Raw genomic sequence first — 25,876 nt, 5'->3', positions numbered from 1 at the left:
AATTATGTAAAACCTGCACAAGATACAATTGAGTAGCTTTCCACTGCCTGCTTGTGTTGCAAAAGTATAAACAGGGGGAGATTCCTGATAGTGAAGAGCTTTTCAGTCTAAAAAGCCATATGTTTAAAAAGCATAGGTCATTTTCTCAGGGAGGTTCTGGATTCATATTTATATTCTTTAAATATTGTTTGGATGTTAACAAAACCCACAGAGCTCAAGTGGGTTGCAGAGATGTACTACTCCAGTAACCACGGAATGGAGTGTGTTGCTTATAAGACAACAAGAACCTCAGAAGATGTTTAGCCTAGGAAGCTGATGGCAGAGCAGGAATATCATGTCTCTCTCTATATATACATCAGGGAGGAAAAAGGGCTGTTTAACTTAATGAAAATGTTGGCACAAGAACACACAATTGTACACCAGCCATGAATAAACTCAAAGCTAGAAATTAGAAGAGGCTTTTTAAATGGGAAAGGAGTGAGGTGGTTAATGCCCTTCTAGGGAAACAGTTGGAGGAGATGGGGGAGACAGTCCAAAGTTTAGGGTAGCATTAGATAGCTCAGGAAATTGTTGCTTGAAACAACATGATCAAAATTGATTTTTCCAACTACAAACTTACAAAGGGAATAACAAAAACAAGGCATAAGGCATGGTGATTTCTGCATTTTTGACCAAGCCTCACTTCTCACAGCTCACAAAAATACACTTTCGGGGACTTAGAATCCCAAATAGGGAGCATGATGGCACTTTAGAGGCCTGAAAGTGATTTCAAAAGACTGTGTCAATGATTTACTACTCATTTACACTCATTGGTGTTGTGTCTTTTAATCACTTCTTTCTCTCAAACAAAGACTGCAAAGTTTCAAGACATTATTGGCTAAAAAAGCAATGGTACTTAGATGTTCTGCAGGTGCACTCTTTTACAGCATCTCAGAGCTTCTTGTTTTCTCAAATCATAAATGCTTGGAACAAAATAAACAGTGCAGCAAGAAATAATCAGCTTTCACTGTTTAAAGCAGTTTCACTCCAAACAGGAACTGTCTAAAATGGCACTATGGGACTCCACACTTGGTATATCTCAATGGCCTCCAGATCAAATTTGCACCGTTTACAGATTAATTTTTTTTTTGCCAACTGCCAGACCTGCAAACAGAAGCCAGGTACTGAAAGTCAAGCTGTGTTCTTTCTGGGCTTATGCATCGGCAGCAGCAATTTAAAAGAAAAAACAAACACCAAAACAAAATAACCCAAAAAACCTCCAAAACTGGAAGTTAAATCTGCACCTCTGTGACAGCAGGGACCTAGAGTACTCTTTTTGATTACTGTTGTGCTCTCCTCCTCTTCTCAACATAACTGAAAAAACTGGGAAAGGAATGTAGTCCTGCAACTGGAACTGTCAGGGAATTCAGTTGCTATGGAGAGAATCAGAGCAGAATCCATTAGTTTTATGTTACTAATGAATACAGAAAAAACATTCTTTTTGTCACTAAGCTAAGCAGATGTGGGTTTGAGTATAAACAAGGAGAAGATCTGTTCAGCAGGATATTAGTTTTGCAATTCTGCAATAGGTGCATTTTAATGTTAATGTATCAACCATTTTGTGATGATTAGCTTTTCATTAGTCATCATATTAGTGAACCTCTATTTGTAAATGCAATTCGTGGTTCAGCTCTGGTCCTTGTAGACCTGCTGTGTCCATATTCATGCAGATGCTTTTGTAAAAGACCATGCTGTGTTCTAGAGATGATGAACATCACAGGCCTCTGATTAGAAAGCAATGCACAGTGCAGGTACTGCATGCCATGGAGCAAGTCAAAGGGAACACACATTAGGGAGGTACCTGCCTTCCAGCTGAACATTTTGGCAATAAAGGTGAGGCATGGTCAGAGAGCAAGAGATGAAAAGAAGAAACGTTAGAAATAAAACTATGGATTAAAAAATAAAAAGTCACTAGAATCTGAGGGTACATGACCAAGGTCAATTTACAGTAAAGTAGCTTAAAAATACATAAAACTAACTTTTCTTGAAAGATTACAGACACTTTGCCAATACTTAAAAAAGGCTACAAAAGGTACTCTGGGCTTTAGGGACCTCTAAGCCTTGTTTTCAGTATTACAGCTGCAATACTAGCTAAAGTGGGCCTTAAAAAAATAATTCAAATCATAGAATCATACCATATCACACAATATCCTGAGTTGGAAGGGACCCACATCATTGAGTCCAATTACTGGCTGTGCACAGGACAATCCCAAAAAATCACACTGCTTGCCTGTGAGTCCACTTGTCCACTTAAATAAACCTTTGTGACACAATTCAATATGGTTTCTATAATGAAAATTATGCTTCTTGTATTGATCACAATTATTTATGAAGACTGTGAAGTAATAAATTAAAAAAGAAAACTCTTAAAAAACCAAAACCCTAGTAATTTTAATGTTTGACAAGGTGTCTGACAGAGGCCTGTGACACAAGAGAGCTCTGAAATTACCTAGCCATGAAGTGGCTAAACAGAGCAAAATGTTCAGAAAAGGTAAAGCATTAGCAAAACAAAGTGTCTCAATTTTCTAGTTTAGCTATGATGTTGTTTAATATGCTTGAGTGTGTTTCAGGAAAAGCTTTGAACCAGAAGACTGTAAGGCTGATACGAGTTTTCATTTAAACTAAATTAAAATCCAAGGAACCTGTAGATATTTTATAGAACTAGATGAACAGGTACTATCACAGTGAAAAAATGCAGTTCGACAAGCAGCTTATCAATGTAACTTTTGCTGAACTTGCCAACAGATACATTCTAGATTAAAGAAAAACAGGGTGGGAGACACCACTGACAGCTCATGGAACTGTCCTGTTCAGAGGCAAACTAGCCCCCATAACTACTGCAGTGCTGTTGTTCCAATTAATCAGCCATGATGTGGAATATGCAGCCATTCCAGGGTTACCAACAGCAGCAGAGTGCCCTGGAGCACTGGGCAATGATTAATGGGATGAAAGTTAACAACTCCAAGTGCCAGATTCTGCACTAAGGACAGAGTAACACCAGGCAGAAATACAACCAGAGCAGAGGAAAGGAAGAGAAGAGAAGAGAAGAGAAGAGAAGAGAAGAGAAGAGAAGAGAAGAGAAGAGAAGAGAAGAGAAGAGAAGAGAAGAGAAGAGAAGAGAAGAGGAGACGAGAAGAGAAGAGAAGAGAAGAGAGACGAGACGAGACGAGACGAGACGAGACGAGACGAGACGAGACGAGACGAGAAGAGAAGAGAAGAGAAGACCATTACGAGCTATTGCAGGGGAGATTATTTCTGTGATTCATGTTTAAGTAAATACTTGGGAGAATCAGCCTTAGACTCCCATAAATTATGGGAGACACATGCATAGTTCTACCTGAAATATGAAACATCTCCACACTTATGATGAAGATTACAATATGGTCTTTTCCAGGCAGGCAAGCACAAGGTAAAACTGCTCATGTTAAACACACAGATATATGCCAGGAAGGATCCAAATGGTACAAAATAGTTATGGCAAAGTAGAGCTGTCCTTACTTCACTATTCTCCTCACCTCCCAAGAGGCTTTTAGAGATTTATCACAGCACTGGACTAAATGTGGCTTTATGCCTCCTGCAGTGCTGGCTTTTAGACGGGTACTTACACATCAGCAAAGAAAGACTTGCATATTTGTATGTGCAAAAGACCATGTAAATGTATCTGTACCAACAAGGGTGAAAAAAATCTCAAACAAAAGGAATTTAAGCTTGAGGATCTCTGTGGATATTTTTCCAGCAGGTGGAACAGCATGTCATGCCCTAGCTAAGAGAGTTTTGCCAGAATGTTTGAAATACCAAACAATCTCTACAGCCGGGCTTCCGGAATAAAAGAAAAGGAGGAAATAAAATAAGCAGATAAATGGTGACTGAATATTGTGGTATGGGCCCTGAAGGACAAAGAACTAAATTATTAGGGAGAAAAACATGGGATCATGTAAGGAAAGAAATTAAAGCAATAAGGAGGCAACCTGAGGTAGGCAAATACATCTGTGGGAGCTGTACAAAACTGCAACTGAAAAGAAAAGATCCAGGGCACATAGCCACATGGAGCACAATTTCTAATATTACAGACTAGTGAGAAAAGAATAAACAACTCTGCCAAATATCAAAATATGCAGTTTCAATTAATATTGGAAAATAGAGAAAAAAAAGCAATAAGCCATGTGAAAAGACATCCAAAAATAAATTAGATTTTGGATAATCACAGAGGGGTTTTAAATTGACAAATAAATGGCAATTTGACAGCATGTGGAATTTATATAAGTGTTGGAATTTATATATCACCAACCCAACAGCCAATTAGATGGATGAGGAAATTTTGGTGAGGCATCAGGAAATTTGTAGCAACCCCCCAAAAATACAACCAGACAAAGGTCATAACCCTTTCAAGGGCACCTATCTCTCCTTTAGGTCCAACAATGGGGTCTAGGGTGCCCCCAGAGCACCCTAGAGCTTTCTCTTTTTCAGGCTGAACAACCAAAAGTCTCTCTGTCTACATAGGAAAGTGCTCCTGCTGTTTGATCATCTTGGTCACTCTCTGAGGGCTTCTTTGTTGTGCCTGAGTTTGTCCAGGAGCTACTGTACATCTCTGCAGGCCTCTGGGAATTTTTCCCTGACTTCCTCTTTGTTGGGGTGCATCACTCCTGAGCCTGGGGTAGGTGATCCTTGAATATTACCAGTTTGCTTGAGCCTCTCTTGCCTCCAGGGCTTTATTTCATGGTCCTCTATCAAGCAGATCCCTGAAGAGGCCATATTCTCACTCCTCCCTGTGACTGAAATTGCTGTTTTTCCCCCTTTTAAAAGAGATTATCCCAGAGGTGCTGCCATGGCTGCTGCTGGGCTGGCCTTGGCCAGTGGTGGGTCTGTCCTGCAGCTCTGCCAGGCTCTGTCAGGCCCTGGGGAGCTTCCAGCAGCTTCTCACGCAGCCACCCTGCAGCCCCAGCTCAGTCAAAGCTGGCCATGCAAACCTAATGCAAGACCTCTCACTGGTGCCTTTGGCATTATGGTGAGCACATTCCCTTCAAAGGAGATGGCCAAAGACTGCCAGGAGTCAGCTTTGGCAATGCCTGGCTTCTTGTCAGAGTTTCAGGGTGAGCAAGATGATACCCTGATTTCTCTGGCTGAGAAGCTCCTCAGACACCACTCAGAAGTATTCAATATCTGTGTAAACAAATGTGTTTGAGGGAATTCGCTTTCCTCTTCCCCAGCAATGGGCTGTCTTTTCATCTTTTTAATCTGTCTCCTACTACTTGGATCTTTTTTTGCTTTTCTACTTGGAGTTAGGCATAATAAATTATTGATCTCAATTTTTTAATGTGTTGGTTTTTTTTTCCCCTGGTCTTCATGTCTGTTTTTCCCTCTTGCTAAACTTTTCCCTTCATTCAGTTTACTTGCTTTTGGATAGTTATCAGTTTTTTTGGTTTTCTGCTGTTTTCAGAAGGAAGCCATCTCATTGAAAATGCAGTTATTGGCTGTTGCTTCTTCTTTCTCTTTTTCCCTACATCAATACCCTCCCTGCAAGGAGAACAGAACCATGAAACCTCTGAGGTCAAGCAGGCTTTGAAAATACTCATCATAGTGAGGAAAAAAGAGTAGATTGCTGTTCTTTGGAACTTTTTGTGTATATATATATATATATATATATATAAGAGAACCTCAGCACAAGAGGACGGGAGGGGTTTTCAAAAGTGTGACATAAATCAAAATAAGAAATCCAAAAACCTGAGAGAGGTGGCAAACTAATTAAATTAAACAGGAAGATGATTCAAAATTTCTCCTTGTCTGGTTCTGCCATCCCACCAGTTAGCTTGGAATACTGTAATATCAGTAAACTGCAATATTCTCTTGGGAATTATGTTGTTTTCTGAGCCACAGCTCATGTTTTATTTTATGCTTGTCCTTATTTTTTCAAGAATTCTTACACGTCTGCTCATGTACATGTCTGATATTCTCCCATATATGAAGAAGACAGTCCACAAGGTCAACAGACATAATTTTCATACTGCTTTATAAAAGATCTCCATGAAAATCCTGATTTAAAAAAAAAATATTTTTCCTATTCAGACTTGGTGTTTAAGTGAGCTCTAAAGTGAACACCTAGAATAATTAGCTCATGCTGTTTCATTTTATTGATATTTATTGACTACCTAAGGGAAGGGAAAAGCTTCAATGTATGGATTATGCAGTAGATAAGGGTCACAGGTTTTATTTTTACCTTGACATTTACTCATTGTAGACGGTGGATCAGCTACTTAGACAAACATTGTCCAGCTTTAAAAGTTCAATCTCTAAACCTGTGACACATCTTTTATATGTACTGAACACCAGCCTTTGCCATTGATCCTACATGAGGGATGGAGGCATTTAGCACAGTGCATGTAATCAAAAGGTATAATGCAAAACAGCTCATCCTGTAGCATTCAAGCTGAGAGAAATTCTAAACAGTTCTGCTTTGTTCTTCAAGGCATCACTCCTGCTTGATCTGCAACTACTGTTCCACTGCCAGAATATCTTCATTCTGAAAAATGACATTAGGGAAATACCTGTACACGTACATCACAAATCATTTCCCATCGATTTTGGTTAAAAGCTAGAAAGTCTGCATAAAGAGTTGTCTTTGATGCCCTCTAACAAGCTTAAAAGCAGTAATAACCAACTCAAACTGCTAGAAATGACTGTGCATGTCAACTGCCTATCACATCTTATGCATGTATTTTTGTTACCTTGATTGCTGGAATGGGTTTCTTCGGAACAAAGTGGTTTTTCTCAGGAAGCTCAGCAGCCATGTTCTGTGCCTTCAGTTTTATCTTGTTCTCAGCTATTATCTTTTTGCGTTGCTCCAGGTAAGGCCCAAAACTGGGCAGTTTCTGAAACAAAAATCAGTACACATGATTATGGTTTGTAAGTGGGTATAGTAAAAAGATGAGTCTGATCCCAAGGGTGAGATCTCGAGTCCATGTTGACTGCAACTTGCTTCTTATTCAGGAAGCTGAAATTGAAATCAGTAAGCCTGCACCAGAGTGAGAAGTGAATAAAAATCAAATATGAACATTGAGATCTGACTTGGAAATATATACTGAATATTAAAATATTAATATCTCACAGCAGAAAAATAGCTGAGTTGCAGGTTAGCATCCAACAGTCTATTATTTCCCCATTGCATACTTGCTTATATATAAAAATGTATCATGTTAAATAATTCAAACGCTAACTTTATTTCTGTTTCATTTTATACTATGTGGAAAGGTATCATAAAAGTATCAGTTTACTTAGAAGAGTTCCACCAGTATTTAAGATTATTTGTATCAATATCTGAATAAATCAATACATACTTTTAAAACTGACAAACACGTATTTGGCAGTGTGATAACAGAAGGCTGTTTTAACCTGTCAAAGTAAGGCTAACAAACACCAAATGAACTGAAACACATTATAATCTCCTAATTTTCCTCTATGTACAACTTGCAATCTTTTCAGGAACATTTAGTCCTTGAACCCAATTAAGCAAACTCCAGAGGAAGATTTCACTGAATTGCAAAACTCATGTCTCACCCAAGAACAGGAAAGAGCTGGATCAGATTTCCTAAAACACTCATCTTCCTGAACAAAAAAAAAAATCCTTTTGCTTACCTGGAAGAGACACGGACAACTGTAGTGTGCCACGATCACAGATTTAGGTGAGTGAAAAACAGTAGAAAAATGGACTTTTGCTTGATGCAATAGACCATGCCTTTCCTCCCATGAAACTAGTTCCCTATTCTGCAGAAGTATTTTATCCACCTAACTCAAGCCTGTTCAGAAACTACAGCAGTACTGCAGAAAGCAGCAGGTAGTAACAGGGGATACATAGCCTGAGCAGCTGCTGGCATTAATTCATGCTAATAATACAACCTCAAAGAGCATATCGAACAAGATACAGTACTGCCGTGCTTATCAATTTTTTAACAGGGAATTTCAATGTGAATTTTAAACCCCAGATTATTTAAAAATTTAAAAATTATTATTTTTTAAAATGAAGTAAATCCAGAAGAGGTTATCCTGCTCTTCTGCTAATCCTTAGGAGAAAAATTCCTCAATGATCTCTGTCAGTCACCATACTCAACCCTGGCACCTCAGCTCCTTGCTATGACAAACAGAAGCTTCCTTGGCTGCTGGGTTTGGGTACTCTGAGCATACAGCCAGAGGGTGACATCCTTGAAATGCTCCCCTGCTTCCAAGATTTGGTTTGTGGTCTCAACACATTTTTAACAGCAGGTCAGCTCCAGGCTCACCCTGTCCCAGAGCCCTCCAGAGGTGCCTCCTGCAGGCTGGGACTGAGCCTTGCTCTGGGTCACAGCCACAGTTTGAGCACAGCACGGCAGGATGGGGTGCTGCAGTTCCAAATGCAGAGCTAGCCTGAGTTTGCCTGCTGGCTGAGAGCTCTTATTTTGTCTGATCAATGGGAACTCTGCTCCTGCATGTCATGTTCAAGGCTTCCTTACAGGCATCAAACTTTCCTTTCTGTGCAGTTGCTGGACATGAAATGTTCTAGGACATCTTAAAATCAGGCTTTGAGAATTCCAACAAACAACAGTGAGGTGGTGGCCTTACATACTGAAGTCAAATAAGGCAGCAAAAGCAGAATTATTTTAAACAGCAAAATAAGTAGAAGGAAGAATTTGTCTAATTCCAATCTAATCAATAGGTACTAAAGCACACACAAACTCAATTCTCTATATGACTTTTAGAAAACCTAAAACTTTTCACAGAATTCTAGAAATTACAAATTTTGATAAAAAGTGTTTTTGTACGTCTACTGGGCTGAATCAACTAGAAATATATTTTTGGCTATGAATAAGTAGTAGCTGTGTCACGGAGGAACTATTTCCTCTCCATAATTTATGTGCTGATGCCAACAACTTTGGTTTGAGAGGGCAGGAGACCTGATGACAAAGCATTTTTGGATTCTTTCCTGTCTGGCCAGGAATTGAATTGCTGACTTTGAGAGTAGGTAGCAAAGCTAATTTTGCTGAGGTTTTAACTGAAGTAGTAGAGAGAGGAGACAGTTGTTCATGGCTTGACTGATTGAAGATCATCTTTGGGAACAACAGCCAAATCTTTGCAGAAGAAGTCCTTTACTTTTCTATATGCCAAATCTCTCAATTTCTACAGACAGAAACACTAAGAATATTGAAATTAAATAGGTGATCTAAAGAAAAGTGTGGGAAAGGAATCTATTTTTGTGAATAGGTGAAAAGTGAATTGCAAAGGTTAATTAATTTTCACAGTTGTGAGATGGAAGTATTTAGATTTTTATATCTAGCATAGCTGCTAGCTGGAATGTACAGCGGGCATTTTGAGAAGTGTGCAATGCCTTCATTTCCATAATTCAGATGTTTTGTAATGACATACATGCAGTTAAATTAAATCATATAATCCACATATTTTAAAAATAAACTATGATTAATCTACAAAACTGTACTCCAATCTTCATATTGGCTGTGGACTGCTGTTTTTCAATCAAGAATTTGACTGCATAGAATTTAAAATAATTAAGGAAACATGTATGTCTTGTTCCAGGCTTGGGCCCATACACAGTGTGCTTCCAGTGCCTTCACAGAAGGTGACTGTGTGCCCATACAAATGGCCTGGTTATTTTGTGTTTGGGGTCTAGTAGTTCACAAGCAGCCAGGCCAAATTTCATTAAACAACACCAAAAACCAGCAATCTTTTCTATAGCAATAAATAATACATGAAAATGTAGCCTCAGGAGCTTAGGAAGGACTTATTGATGGCTCCCCTTATGAGTAATGCTCAGACATATGGAATGTTGAGGAGACTGCTTATTGTTCAGAGCTGTGGTTTCAAACATTCTGCAGTCAAAGGCCATATGAAATGGCAAGAAATATTTTAATGAAGTGTGTTACTGGATATAGCAAAGGTGGAAAAATGTTGAAATAACTGCAGAAGAGATGGATATTGAAGAGATTTTAAAATTAAATTGCCTCTAATCATTGTAGGGAACAACTTCCTGAGCACATGGGGGATTTAACAACAAAATTCCCAATGAAAGCACAAGCACAGAGCTTAGTGTGTTTAATTCTGTTTGCTTTTGTAATCTTTATACAGTAATTTTATTTTTTAAATTTCCAGACATTCCAGTGTCACTAAACTCTCCATACACTGGTATCTTTGTCAGACCAACATCTGCCTAGAAAAAACAATTAATATGAATATGTGGAGCATAGCAAGTGCTTAGAAGATTGCAACAAACAGGGTAATTAGATAATTCTTGTCTACTTATATATCTGTATCAGTGATGTCTATAGCTGCATTATTTGTATCCATCTGTCTCTATATAGACATAATTCAATGTGTTTCTGTGTTCTAACATCAAGAATGGAGTCTAAATAAATACATTAAATGGAATTATTTCATTCTTTATAATTGCATTATCACAAAACTTTAAGCTTGAAATATTTTGCTGGAGTATTTTACAGAAAGAAAACAAAAATCCAAATCCTCCCTCCGCCTCTGCTTCCAAAAGCTGCCTTTTAACTGATGAACTGTATAAATCTTCAGCAACATTGTGATTTTTGTTTCAGTACTTTCTCCAGGGATTCATCATTGATGAATTTATTCTTACCAAAAAACCTAAATCCTGCTCATTTAAAGATAACAGTATCTTCCACTAAACCTGTCTCTATTCAGATATAAAAAGGCATTACCCTGCCAATAGAGAACTGACAGCTTAATGAATCAACAATGAAACCTTAAGCCAGAGAGCTTTAAGGTGAGTAAGTCTGTTTTGATTATAATTTATTCACAGATCAATCTAAAGGTAATTGAGCATATTATGAACTAAAGAAGGTGCTTGTTTCCTAATGGCTAAAAGTAGAGAGGATCCTCCACTTCAGAGTGCTGCAGTTTTCATGGGCACACCAGCAAGCAGCCTAAGCACCAGAGCAGGCTGGTGAACAGGGCAGTGCAAAGGGCATCAGATGACCCAGACTTCATTTCTAACTTGGAAACTGATCTGATCCTTACTCTGGGAAAATCCATGTCTGTCTCCATGATGTAGTCATGGGTTGCTTATCTGGGACCTGTCTGCTCCTAAGGGGCTGGATGCCATCTACTGTTAGAAGACACAGGTTTCAGCTGGCACAGTGTATTGGGTTTGCATGGCAAGGTTTTGGTAGTGGTGGGCTACAGGGGTTCAGGGAGAGGCTTCTCCTGTGTCTGACTGAGCCAAGGGCAGCTGGCTCCAAGAGGGACCTGCTGCTGGCCAGGGCTGAGCCCATCAGGAATGGTGGGAGTGCCTCTGGGATAACATGAATACCTCACTAGCAAAAGGAATAGGAAGAAAAATGTGGGGCTGCTATTGAATGGAAAAAGGAACCCTGCAAGGGCTTGCAAAGGAGGCTGAGACAGTGAACACCTTCTTTGAAGTCTTCTCTTCCAAATCCAGCCCTCAGGAATCCTTGACCCAGGAAAGCAGGGAGAAGGTCTGGAGAAAGAAAGACTTCTCCTCAGTAAAAGAGGATTGGGTTAGAGACCATTTAGTGAAATTTGACATCCAAGTCCATGGACCCTGACGGGATACACCCGCAAGTACTGAGGAACTGCCAGAGACCATTGCTCGATCATCTTACAAATGTCATGGCAGTCAGGAGAGATGCCTGAGAACTGGGAGAAAGCAAATGCCACACCAGTCTTCAGAAAGGACAAAGGAGCACACAGGGAACAACCTGAGGCTGGTCAGCCTCACCTCAAACCCTGGAAAGGTGATGGAATGGCTGATCCTGGACACCATCTCTAGGCAACGGGAAGACAAGAAGGTCATCAGGATTAGTCAGCATGAATTCATCAAGGGAAAATAATGATTAACCAACCTGATTGCCATGGCCCAGAAGCCTTTTATTATATTTTCTGTCCCCTGTCCAATTGAGGAGGGGGGTGATAGAGCAGCTTTGGTGGGCACTTAACATCCAGCCAGGCTCAGCTCACCATGCACAGTTAAGTGTCATCATAAACCAAAAATAAGCAACAGCCTCCTACAGTACTCAGTGGATTTGAAGTGTATACTAATGAGATGGCAGCAAAAAGGACACTAGAACACAGTAATTTTAACTAAAGGATTATCAGAGGAAAGTGGTCACAAGGTAAAGGAAGAACTTACATAAGTATTTCTAGGGATCACTGGCTAATGAACATTTTGGGTAGCAGTATCATTTAATGATGAGGCAACATATTTAAAAAATACTGTTTCTATCATGTGTGAATTTCCCACATTGAATGTAATTATATCATTCCTTTTATACTTGAGTCTTGTCTCCAGACTAAGGTCTGAAAGTGTGTATGTGTTCATGTGCTCCAATACCTCCTTTGCACTTTCAGCATGTCAACAATTTTAAGTGACACAATGTCCCTCATGAATCTGGAAATGAAACTGAAGCCAAATTGTCTTTTATCACATACTTTATGTTTTTGAATTGTGGAAGTCTCTACTTGCACATAGCAAAAATAGGTGAGAACAAGAATAAAGACTGAAAAATATTTGACAAACTGAACTGATTAAAGAGAGTACAAATTGCACTGCTGAAATATCCTCTACTGGTTGCAGTAGAGATGCACGAAACAAAGGTCCACATGTTGAATAGCTACGTAAACAGATGGAAAATTGTCACAGCAAATCTTTGCCACACAGTAGCAAGCACTAGTGTGTTTTAGAAATCAAACAAGAGGTGACTCTTCTCTATGTCTTGTTTTTCTGACTCTTCTCTCATTACATACTGTATGGGTATGTAATACTTGCAGTACATACTTTACACTATGCTACAATTTCCAAGCAGTGGTCTGCCTCCATCCTTTTGCAACTTTACAACAATAACAACAACAGAAAGATTACTGTAAAGTTTCCTGAAACAGTATCTGCTTTCTTCCTTGTTCTCAGGGAATACAGTGAAACATGACTCCAACATTTCCAGAGAGAAAGAAAACACAAGGTCCCAGTAACAAAAGCAGCACCAGTAACAGCAACAAAATCTCTAATGTCAAGGTAGCTTGTGTTTCTTCTGGGAAAATAAAAAAAAAAAAACCAAAAACCCAACAAGAACAACAACAGCTGAATTCTGTTCCTCTGAAGGTGGCAAATAATACACATTTTCATATTCATAGATATATGGAGAGAATATTTTGCACAAGCTTTCCCCACGGGTAAGCTGAACTAATGAATGTAAAGCTTAACTAATGAAAACTATGTGTGGCAATGGAGAAAGTGAAGCTACAAAGTGTTACCCTGCAAGACATTCTTATTCTTTCAGGCATTCAAAGCTAAATCCTCTTACATAGTTGCTTTTCTCAGTGTCTGTCCCATACACTGCCATGGTCAGAGCTGGCACTAGGGCTCATGTCAACACCTCCAGCAGGGAATCCTGCAAGAGTCCTCCCACAGGGCAGAAGAGTGTCATGCAGAGGATGGGATACTTTATCAGTTTCCATCTGACAGAGAGTTTCTTGGGCCAACATCAGTTGTTGCAGTCCCTGGAGCTGCTGTGGTTGCATTAGCAAGAAGCCACAAGAACTTTGTCCCTTGTGTTAAAGGGTTCCCATGGCTCTGTTTCTTAGAGGTGATACATTCCTGGCATCAGTGCCTTTAATGATGTGGGAATGCCATCAAAATAAAGGACAGAACACAACAATTATTCAGAAAAAAGACTCTGCCTTTCAGTTTTGGTTTTTTTTTTTTAACTTTTATTTGCTTGGTAAACAGCCCTCTCTCAGTAATCTGCAATTACTGCCCATATACTTGTTCTGTAACCTCTGCTGCCCACAGCATGTGTATATACCATTGCATTTAGTTACTCAACTATTCTGCCTGCTCTTTAAACCATGATTATTTGAAGTGGGTGAGCTAACCCCCAGCCTTTCAGTAACTCTGAGTCTAAACAGAACAATAATGTGTATTCTAGGGAAACACATTGCAGTGACCTCACCACGAGATACACAGTGCCATGCTTGAATGTGCAGATAAAAATATTATTTAAAATAACAATTATTTCTCCTTTTGTAATTTTTCTAACACTGACACAATTTTCTCTTCTAGCTCCAAATTAGAAATGAATTATTCTTCATGTTCTAACTCAAATGTTTGGTTTACATACACCAGGTGAGGGAAAAGACTTTAGGATTATAGGCTTACTACAGTGCAGCAACAACTTACATGCTACAAATGTACCGAAGTAATGAAATATTCATCAATAAAACAAAAAAGAGTTAATATTTGAAGCAAGCTTAGACATTTACAATCAAAAACCAGGATGACATAGATGATAAAGAAAATGTTACCTTCTGGGGTAAAGAAAAGAAGATACTGATACACATTACTGTGCTACTTCATGAACATCTGGCAGTCTGTCACTTAATAGACAACAACATCTTCTCTAAACAGAAGAGACTTGAATTCATCAGGGATTCCTGTAGTACAGTATGTGCTTAACTTAAGTACCTGCTTTCTGTGATTTCCATAGATTACCATATTCATGACACTGTGGAGTGAAAGCATTCTTCTCACTCTCTAACCAGAACATGGAAAAGAAATTAAAACATTGGCAGGCACTTTGTCTCCAGTTTGTTGGACACGTGAGGAAAGGACTTTCCACCCATTTATGCAGATGAAATTCTGTCAGCTAAGCAGCAGCATAAAGAAGATGTCAGCAGAATGGCTATTAACAAATATGTGTCAGGCAAGTAAATATAACTGTATTCAAATGTGTTTAGGAAACAGGAATCCGTATCAATTGAGACTTAGGGTTGGAAAAAACTTTTTTCAAGCAAGATTTTTTACTTTCACTGATACCTAAGTAAAAATAATCAGTGCAGTATTCACATTTTCATGTGTATCTATATACCATTTATACATATATCTATACATTCAGTTTATGCACTTCTTATATGAATGCTTTAAATCACATTATCACATGGAAAATGCCATTGGTAGATACTTTTACCCACCTTCTCCAAACTGGCTGGTAACTGAGCTGTTGAGACCACTGCTAAAATCATGTTTATTTGGATTTAACCATTCTCTTCTGGGGCTACATGTACTGATGGGATTGACTCCAGCAGTCCTAGAACTGTGTGTTTTCTAGGCCCTTTCAAAGAAGCCTCAGAGATGCCAGCTAGACTATTAAAAGGGAAGAATAAATCTTGTCTTCCAACTATGAGAAAGCATGGATATCCTTGCTGCTATAGTGGTTACCAACCAGCCACTCCATCACAGATACTGCTGACCCAGCAAGGTGAGCATCAAGCTGAGTTTGCCAATTCCACTTGTGCTAAATGAGCTGGGCCAGGCACCAGGAGCAGCATAGCCCTGTTTGAGAACTCTGAGGCCAAGGAAGCTGCATTTAAGGTGCCTAAATGACCCATTTGAATCAGTTCAAGGGCTCCTTGAGCAACTCAACATTTTACCACAGAGCCCACCAATTTATCCCTGTGGCCAGGAGGAGATGAAAAGAGCAATATCTCCATCTGCCTTAGCTTTTCCACTTCCAATCCAGCATCCCCTGGAGGAAATACAGCTCCAGACCCTGCATTACTCATCAATAGGCTATGTGTGCACCAGGGCCATAGAAAGCATTCCCAGACCAGTCAGTATTGCCCACCAGATTCATGCTCTCAGGGGAATGGGAGACTGAACAGAGAGGGCAACCTCCTCTTCCAGACTCTGGAGAAATTGAGATTCTGGAAGCCACTCTACAAGGCTTTCAGTACATTCAGTAAAATAACGAATGCTTCCCCTGTGTGCAAAGAAAGTGCATTTCCACCATTGCTGTATGTGTTTCAGCTGCAAATTTGCCTGTCAAGTACTTTCTGCTAGCAATCAAACCTTCCAAAAGAGGTAAGAGCCTACACTTTTCCCATCTGCTGGATCCTTTGCAGATTTTTGTTTTGATTTTTGTTTATCCTGTCTTTTTGTTTTGATCTATTTTTTTTTTGCATGGAAGCTCCAGACTTATTACCAAATGTCTATACTGTAAACAGCATATAATTTAAATATATCTAGAAATAAACTCCACTTTTCCCTGGTAGACTACACACTGCATAACTATACATATATTATTGAACTAATAGATTACTTAAATGCAAATCACTGCTAATAATTCCTATCTAAGCCTTCTTCCACTTCAGATTCATTGTAATCCATCTCTTATGGCAGATGAACTACAACACTTATCCTCCTCCTGCACAGACTACAATACTTTCCCTCATTCATCTCTCACACATGTAATCCTTCCATCTCTACTTCACACAATCCTAATTTAAATGTAAAGTATTCAGTGCAGACAAAAGAGCTCTAGTCAACTCTTGCAGTTATGACCAAGGAGCCTACTGCTGCCTTTTAGTCCTCATATTCAGTAACACAATGCCTTTCATCATCACCTCAATATCCTAAACTCACTAAATCTCATGCTAAGAGTCATAATACAAATAGTTCTAGCATTAATAGCAAGTACTTCTACCCTCAATAGTCAAACCTCCCACTTCAGTTGGTGAGAGGAAGGATGAGACAATGCTGAATAATCTCCTATGAAGAGTTTGGATATTCTGGTTTGATTAAGGCCTTTAAGCAGTTTTGAAAATGTGACAAAGCAACACATAACATATGACATTAAAAAAAATATAGCTAGATGAAAAAATTTGAATGGTGCAGTAAAGGAAAGTGATAATAATTTTTATAATTTCAAGCTATTAAAATTTTTAAACAGATCTGAAAGGAAATAAGTAATTGCTAAACACTTTAAAATTAATGTTACATCAAACTTATGAATCAAATATAAATAAGACATTACAAAAGAGAGCTTCACTAAACTGATATAACTGCTTCTTATATCACCATCAAGTAGTGAGGAGACACCAATATGTAGGTACTAAAGTAACAGACACTATATAAAACCCAAACGTATAAAACAGGAAGAGTCCTCATTAGAGTCCAAGTCCCCCACAGTGCCTCTCTTGCATATTTATCTGTCTTTTTAACAGCTAAAGTATCTAAAGTATCATTATATTCTGAATATGGCATTACAATGGTCATATATTCTAAAATGCTAATTTGATTAGATTTTCACTCAAGTCAATCAGAGAAAGAATTTGATTTTTAAAAATCTAACATGCAAATCATTAGAAATACAGATTACAGGCATCCATCACTGTACTTTAAAAAAACTATCTTGTTTTAAATTACTGTAATAGCTTTAAAATGAGTTCTGTTCATCTTGGTACTGCAAGACTTCACTGATTTGTATGCACAGTTAGGCTCAGAAGAATATGCATTCAGCCTGGCCTCTGCTATTAAGCAGAACCACAATCACATATTGCTTGAATAGACCATTCCCTTTTTCACTGCTCGTGTGCTCCTTGCAGATAAACAAAGGAGGCAGAAAAACTTTACCTATCACTTTGCTCTGTGTGCTCACTGTGGCTACTTGGCAGGTCAAACGGGTGACATGGCACAGGCAACCCAATAAATGCAAAGGAACTCCAGTGCTGATCCTGCAGAGCTTCTCCACGCGGCGCAGGGATTTACACCGGCTGAGCCTGGGCCCCCGTGCAGCGACTGGGGAACCAGCACCACGTCCCACTGGCTGCCCACAGCCAAGCCACCCTTCTTGGGCATGCACACCTGGCTTCATCCCTGGAGCTGCACAGCTCCCATGAAGTGAGACAGAGCACACAGTGGACACATCTTTTGTGCTGCTTGAATAAACTGTCTTGTCTCCAGCCATTCTGCACTCAGTTCCAGATAATAACCACAGGATAACCTCTTCACAAGTGAGTGATCCTGCAAGCCCTACAGAGCATTGCTACTGAAAAATGTGCCATATTTAAAAATCTCATCCTCATTTAAATCGTGAAAAAAATTATTTTTATTTCTTCACATAATTCAACTTGTTAAAATTATGCCAGGTATTTATAGTGATTCAATCTACAGTTCAAAAACAAATCATCTGTGGCCATTTTGACCATTAAGACAGAGAGGGAAACAAAATTTTCTACTTAGTGCAGCTTCTCTACATTAATGCTGTCTACAATAGCAGTGCTGCTCTAAAGGTCACAGATGACATAATTTATGTTATTATAGATAATCCATGTCATCTGTCTGCCTGACTCTTTTTCTCCATATTTTTCAGAGGTGCTGTGTATTTCAATGGATAAAGCTCCTAGGAGAGCTTCAGTCTGAGCAGCTTACAGGGGCAGGCACCACACAGGAGAGAATTGCTGCTTCTCCTTGGGAAGGCTGGGCCATTTCTTGCCTCCAGAGAACACTCATGAGCATAAGTCTGTTCCCAAATATGCAGCCCTTCTGGTGCAGAGCACTCCAACAAGCCATGACACCACTGCAGGGCAAACTGCAATTTGCTGCAGTGGTAGCAGTGATGAGAAGTGGAGGAGATTTTTGTTGCCAGGTGATTTGTATGAATGAACGAGCCCAGGCTCCAAATGCAGTTTGGTAGTGGGACTTGTAGGGTGGTGCATCCTGACTGCAGCAACTGTTCAGTTGTCCTGATTCTGTGTACAGCAGCCTGGTAAGAGCTCAGGGGTGTACATCTCAATCCCTTCCAGATGCTGAGCAAGGAGAGTCACTGCAGCCTGTGGTTACTGAGGGGGTGCTAGTTCTGGCTTTATAAAATCCTCTCTAATAACTGATGGCCACTTTGTACTCATACCCTTTCTGCCCTTAGGACATCAGGATTGACATTTTCACTTGCCCACATGACTCAGTGCATGTGATCTGGTCTGTTCCCACACTGCTGGTGAGGTACAAGCCTCCTTGGAGGGGCTGTGCCCCTGCCTTGTGCAATGGAATGGCCTCAGCATTTACATACTGCAGTGCTGCACCGTGGGGTATTCTGTGCAGCTCCTTTATGCAGGAGAAGACTCCAGCAAATCACAGCGGTTGTATTCATAGCATGCTTTTGTTTAGTAATCACCTCAGGAGACTGTACAGATCTGGAAAGTGTGGAAAGGTATTGTGAGATGGTTTATGAATCCCACTAATCTTCAAACTGACATTTTCAGGTGTGGGTCTGTCCTGCATGGTTTTTACTTTTTAGGAGCTAGGTAATAGCCTTTAGGAGGTCAGCAATTATCCCAGTGCTCCAGGAGTCAAATGCAATTTCATCTCATTTTATTTCATTTTAGATTTATTGCCTTGGTCATTTCAAGCAGATAGATGAGAATGTAATCATGATCAGCTACAGCTTTTGCTGTTCTGTTTCTGCACCTTTACAGCTGTGGCAGTGATCCCCGCCAGCTCCATTAGTTCCTCTTGCTGATACTGTTGGCATTCATCAACCACAGTTTTGATATCAAATTGCATTTTATTCCACTGGTATCCACACCAAGAGATGCTCAAAAGATACTGAGGTAGCTACAGTCTGTAATTCTTACATCTAATACATTTGCAAATATATTAATATTGCATCAGAAACTGTAAAGTCTTTTTTTAAGATGGAATTTACATTACCACCTGCAGGTCTGTGTAATGCCTTGTTAAATTGCTAAAAGACTATGCATATGAACAGCTTCCCATCTTCTCTACAGCTGGCTGGCTGCCCATCTGACCTGTGGCTCTGCAAAACCTCAGCAGTGAGACATGCTCTCCTTACTTTCACTTCCCTTAATGCCTTTTCTCTGAGTGCTGAGGACATTCTATCAATCAAGTGCCCTCCTGGCTGCATCGCTGGGTCCATTTCCAGCTTTTCTTTGCCTAGAAGACTTCCAGACCTTTAAAACACCATGTAAATACTTTGCTACAGAGGCTCTTACAGAGTGCTACCTAGTTCAGCTGTTTTCTGACTTTTTGTCTGTAACTTTTATTAATTGTTTGCCCCAATTTTGTCACATGCTTCTTTTATTCATGCACTTCATTTAGTTAAAAGCAGAGTATTTGTGAGTTATCTATACTTTTTGGTATTTAAATTTGTTCAGCTTTTTTTTTTTTTTTTTTTTTTTTTTTTGTAATCAACATTGTCCTGCTGGTATTTTGATTGTTTCTATCATGTAATTTTTTGATTGTTTCTATGCTGTACATTTTTGTAAGCAGTTTTAGACTCCCAGAAAATGCCAACAAAGTCTCTGTTGTCTAGTATTTACTGATGTTTTAACTATCCAGCTGGCATTCAAACTCTTCTCTTCTTTAGTGCTGCTGCTCTTAGTTTAAAGTTCATGCTTCTGCAAACGGCACTCAAAGTTTATTTTTGATCTTGTGTAGTGCATCAAAGCCAGATATGAGTAAAGTTGTATTTTCTGAGTCAGTTTGTTTTCCTGATGTGGTAAATTTTTCCTTTTTGCTACTGCAAGCAAGCTTTGGCAAAACACTCTTCTTGCCAATACAAAAAATCCCATATATGAGACAATTACCAGATTTCTCTTCTCTGCTTTGTGCTAATGCATTTGTGTTTGCACAAAATTTTTCCTTGTCTATGCAAACCTTTTCTGGGCAGTTAAGGGCTTGTCTCTACTCCACTGGTGGCCTCAGCTCGTGCCCAGGAGCCCTGCATTGCTGCTGTGCTGCTGCCTGAGCTCTGCACTCATGGTTTAGCTCAGACCAGAGCACACCTTTGACATGAATCTCTTCTTTGTCCCCACACACTGCACCTCACTTCTTACAGCAGCAGCTGCAGAGAGCACAAACTGCATTTTATTTTGGATGAAATGAAACCTGAGTGAGTGTGTGTGCTCCATGGATGCAGCTGCAATGAGCTCCAGCTGCTAATGGGCATTTAGCCCATGAGAGCAGACAAGAGCTCGAAGTCAGGAAGAAAACCTGGGATGCACACGGTGTGGAGTCTGCAGCATCAACCACTTCACTCTGCAACCCTGCTCCTATCTGGCCTGTCTGTCTGCACCACTCCTTAATGCAAACAGAACCTCTGGGTGCTCTCATCTGAACCACTGCAACTTTGTCCCACCTACAAACTGAATTCAGGCTCTGGGATGCAAAGAACTCATGGGTTAGCTGCTTTATATCATTGGGAAAGACAGGGACTTACCATTTTTTCAAACTATCCACACTTGGGTAACACTAGTCACACCATACAAAAATATGTGTATTAGTCACACATTTATATCATTTCATTACATCCTATTATATCTTAAGATATTTCTGGAGATTTTCTAAAAATTCTGACTGCTTTTCTTGGTTTTGTAGCCTTAGGCTGTTAGAGCTTTTTTCTGAGTGCAATTTTCACTAACATCTAATAGAGCTCATTTCTGTGTCCATCTGTCCATCTTTCATGCCCAGTCACATACTGCCATTATCTTTTTTTTTTTCCCTTCAGAGTCTTTTGCAAGATCCTCTCTATACCCACAGTAGTAAATCAGTGTCTGGGAATGTTCCTGGGCACAAGGATGTTTTCATCTATCCTAACAAAGCGTTACAGCATTTTTTGCCTGCTTTTGGCCTGTGCTGACTATCAGCGTCCCAGGCAATTCCTGGAGAGCCTTTGGAAGTCAGCATGCTCCAGGAGCCATTCCCAGCAGGCAGCCTGCCTGCAGCCAACCTGCTTTGGAGACTAACAGCTTCTGATCATCGGCACAGGCTGCTTGGTGCCAGCTGGCCCGAGCACCTAGGAATATTCCCGGGTACATTTAATTTGGAAGTACAGACATTTCTCTCCTTTCTGAAGTTAGGTGCCTATAGGAATCGAATCACTTCTGATGTCAGTGCCCAGGCAGAATGAAGTAAAACAGTGTAACATCCAACTAGCTTCAAAAAATGCTATTCTCTGTCATAAGGGACTCCCTGGAACTAGAGAGACAAAGCTTAATGCTAACCATAAAAGGTGTAATGGTATGGCATTATTTATCCCTGCATTTTTTAACATTTAAGAACACCCCTTTTTTCTCTCCCTTTTTTTCTTTTTTTTTCCCCCAAAATAGGAGAAGTACAATTAGAGCTTTAAAAAACCAAGAAAATTAACAATGTTCTAGCATGAGACAAAGAATGAGCTGTATCTTCAACCTAGTCTTAAAGCAAATTCCTGCACCAGGAAAAAACAGTTAGTCCATGGCTACTTTACACCACACAGGGTTCCTTTCACACTTTTTAAAATGCTGTTGCAGTCTTAATTAGGAAGCAAAGCAATCTCAGGATGCTAAAGAGTTTTCTTTTTGACACTTTACTGATATCAGGGACACTGATACTGACACCAGTATGGACAGATCATAAAGTTATAATATTTTGATTTAATACTCCTAAGTGAAATAATAGCTTTAAAAAGTTACTGTTTATGATTGCTTCCAGCTTCTTTAATATTATTTACTATCAATTGTTTATCCCTTAAGACAACTTTGCTTTAAAGTCTTTAAGTCTTTATTTCCCCAACAAAAATGAGTAGATTTGAGGGATCCACTGACTCATTTTTTGTAACAATGAAATTGATCTATGTCAAATACTTGGCAGGTCCCGATGACACTACTGAGAGTATGGATCATATTTAAACACCAGCCTAAGCACCCAGTTTCCCTCTTCAAGAATGAGAAACATCTTGAGAATTATAATGTCTTACATTTTTCTGAAAATAATACAAACTGAATATTCACGGAATGAGTCTCGGGAACAGAACTGTGAACTCATTTTCATTTCCTTTCAGTGTTTAATTGGGTTCCTTTAGCTTGCCTCTAAGTGTCTATGTTTCTGTTCCAGAGGACAAAAGAAACCAGATAAAATGGACACTTGTTTCATATTGTCACCTTCCCTAGCAAAGGTTTTATTCCACCTTCATCATTAAAGTATCCCAGCAGTCTCCCTTAAGTAATGAACTCCACCTATCTTGCACGTCTCACCGGCTCTCTCATTCTTGTTCTTTGGTATGGATCAGGCTGCTTGGTTTTGGTTAAGATTTTAATGATTTCCTTCCTGTAAAAACAAAAGCAAGTAGCAACACAGACACACTTTTGCACAGAGAAGGTAAAGCTGGAAAAGTGCCTTTTACTGCCAGGGTGAAAGGCAAGGGCATTACCTGAGTCTGAGGTCCTGTGAGAGCTTGTCCCACAGCTGTGTGCATGGCCCAAAGCCAATCCAGCCACCTTACACAGCACTGTTATAAAAGTGTGCTGCTGAAAATCCAGCGAGCCAAGGAGTGAATGCAGGGAGTCATGGAGTGTAGCCTTCCCTGGGATTTCAGCACAGAAGGTGCAAAGGATCTTTTTAGTGACAGTGCTGAGGAAAAAAGCCAAGCACTGTTTGCTGTTCTGTGCCTGGATGGCTCATCTGGGACTTCCACACCACACCACCACCACCACCACTCCTCACTGCCAGCACATGCAGGGAGCCAGGGAAAAAATGAAAAAAAAAAATAAAAAAATGGAGGCAACAAAGGAGGTGAGTGCTTCACCTGAGATGGAAGATAGATCTTTTCTTCAGTGAGTGCTGAACCTTGCAGCTGAACTGCTCTGCTGGAAAATGCTGGAAATCCAGCCTGGAAAATGGAGGGAGGTTGGCCTGGTGCACTCACACCAACTTGAGTCTCTGAGCAGACATGCTGCAGCATTTTAAACAAGCTGGAGATTTCCAGAAGATAATTACAACTTCTGCTACCCCATACTCTCCATTCTTTTACCTCGGAGTAGAAGATAAATCACAGTAATAATAAATCCTTCTATAGAAATGCAAAGCAGAACTAAGAATGAAATTGACGGTGCAATTTTAATTTACCACTTTCATTGCTGTTAATTTATACACAAACGCTCTGCCATAAGTTCCCCCTGGAAAACAATCCAACTCCTTTCAAGCATCCCCCATGAAGACTAGATACAGACACTGAGTTTCATGCTGTATTTTAGTATGCCTTAAAAGATTTCCTATTTTTTTCAAGTTGGAGAGAAGAACATGCTCCTGTAGAAAGACAAAGCACAGCACGTTTCAACCTTTATTTGAAGTTCCTGATTGCTGTGATAAGGGTTGAAGAATAATTTAAGATATATCAGCTATAATAGATCACAGGAAAAAATTTCCAACGGCCTTTAAAAAGTCTTACTGTTCTTATGCATATAAAGCCATCTGGGGCACAAACAAAGTTGAACTTTCTGGCTGAGCTCACTTCTCAGCTTGGTTCCAGTGTAGATCACTAAGCCACATACTATATTTTAAAAATTCCTCAAGAACTTGGGCCCAGATAAACACCACAACATAAAATTTTCATGTCTATCCTGCCTGTTTCATGGCACAGGTCACACACATGGCCAGGACCTGGCCATGAGGATTATCCACTGCAGGGTTCATGGTTTGGGGCAGAGTTTATGCTGCAGAGAATCCCCTAGATGGGCACAGGGTGGCAAGTAGGGCATGGAGGGCCAGGAACAGCCACTGTGGAGCTATTGTGGCAGAGAAAACCTGGGAATATTTTGAACTTCTTTGCAACTATTTCTTAGAAAGTGAAAGACTATGGGAAAAGCTCAAATGTCTCAAACTCAGCTTATTTTGGAGGGGAAAAATCCCCATAGCCTCAATTTCTTTGTAGTTTTTTTTACTTTAATATGCTTGTATAATACCCTCAAATATACCATTAAAACTTTACAGCCCTTTTCCAACAGCATTTGGGGTGTGGTCTCAAAAGAAGCATGTATATGAGCTGCAAGACAGGAAGAAAATTAAAGTACCCTTATGGGACTGAGGCAGAGACACTACAGGGTGTATGAGCTCAGATTTTGATGTGTCCACCACTACCCATGCAATTCTTGAGTCTCCAAGTTTCACTGCAATTGCTTTATGGAATTGTCTTGTACTGGGATGATAGCACTGTACAACCTCTCAACGCTCGAAACTGAAAGCAAGTTGTGTTGTGGCATGGTCCCTTGCACAGCAGCAACTGTGCATATCCTGGCTAATGCTCATGGTCAGGGCCTGCATCCCTTGTGCTGGAGAATCCCAAGGGCAGCTCACCCAGTCAGACACTTTACACTGAGCCCTTTATCTGTGGATGAGCTGGGGATGGTATTTGGAGAGCTAGAGTCTTACAACAGACTGTGTTAAGATTTCACCTAAATACATCTCAATAAATGCTCGATTCTGCACTAAAAATTATATTCCCAGTGTGTGCTGAATTATGAGCCAGTACTCAAAATAGTGGTCAAAATCAGAGGCGTGCCCTCCCAAACTGCCATTTAGGAACTGGGCAACTAAAGGCACAGTCTGGATGGAGAGAAACTGGTTTTTTAAATGAAGACAGAGAGGCAGACTTTCAAGCTTTTCAGACTGCATGTTGATCAGTGAAATGTTGTTATAAATACCTCTGCGAACTATTCATACTACGTAGATAAAAATAACTCAGCAATAAACAACAGAGAAATAAATTAGGTCTTGTAGAAAAATGTAAACACTGTTTTTCCTCCATCTGCTTTATCCTGGTAAATAAGTCCAAAATCCAGCAGCAGGCACAAGAGCCCACCCACAGACCAGGAACTGAAGGTCAAAACCAAGCTATGACAGAGTTGATAAGAAAATGGCTGCAGTCTATCAAATGAAAGATGATGACTTTGTTGTGAAGAAAGAGAGGGAGCTCTGAAGTGTGAGGCATTTATTAGCCCTGTTCTGCACCAACCAAAACAGCCCTGAGGCCGTGCTCCTTTGGGTGCTCCTTAGGAAACGGTGATTACAAAAAGGCACACTCATGCCACAGTCACCAAAGGATTTTGGGTTGCTTCTGTTTTAACTGGTAACTTTAGAAGCTTCAAAATATCATTTTTCCTAATGGAAATGGTACCTGAGCTGTTTACAGTTTGGTGACACATTTTTAGTAAAAGAGAAAATATAGATATGCTTGTGCTTATAGAGCTTTCTGTGTTTACAATA

The 25,876-nt window shown here is 39.8% G+C and overlaps 1 protein-coding gene across 4 annotated transcripts in view; it reads right to left on the bottom strand.

Annotated features, from left to right (window-relative positions):
• The window catches only part of DPYD (dihydropyrimidine dehydrogenase), a 331,722-nt gene that overhangs the window by 5,291 nt on the left and 300,555 nt on the right, over nucleotides 1–25,876 (bottom strand). For 2 of the 4 annotated variants that reach the window (XM_054638674.2, XM_077182187.1), the window contains exon 21: nucleotides 6,762–6,905. In XM_054638674.2, the coding sequence (XP_054494649.2) occupies nucleotides 6,762–6,905 (144 nt within the window). Of the gene's footprint in view, nucleotides 1–1,283; nucleotides 1,852–6,761; nucleotides 6,906–25,876 lie in introns of those variants that run through there. The other 2 variants (XR_013183267.1, XM_077182188.1) reach the window with 2 other exon arrangements.

Source organism: Agelaius phoeniceus, chromosome 8 (genome assembly GCF_051311805.1).
Source record: "Agelaius phoeniceus isolate bAgePho1 chromosome 8, bAgePho1.hap1, whole genome shotgun sequence".
In the NCBI taxonomy this organism is placed as follows: domain Eukaryota; kingdom Metazoa; phylum Chordata; class Aves; order Passeriformes; family Icteridae; genus Agelaius; species Agelaius phoeniceus.
This window is presented reverse-complemented; position numbering and strand designations above follow the sequence as displayed.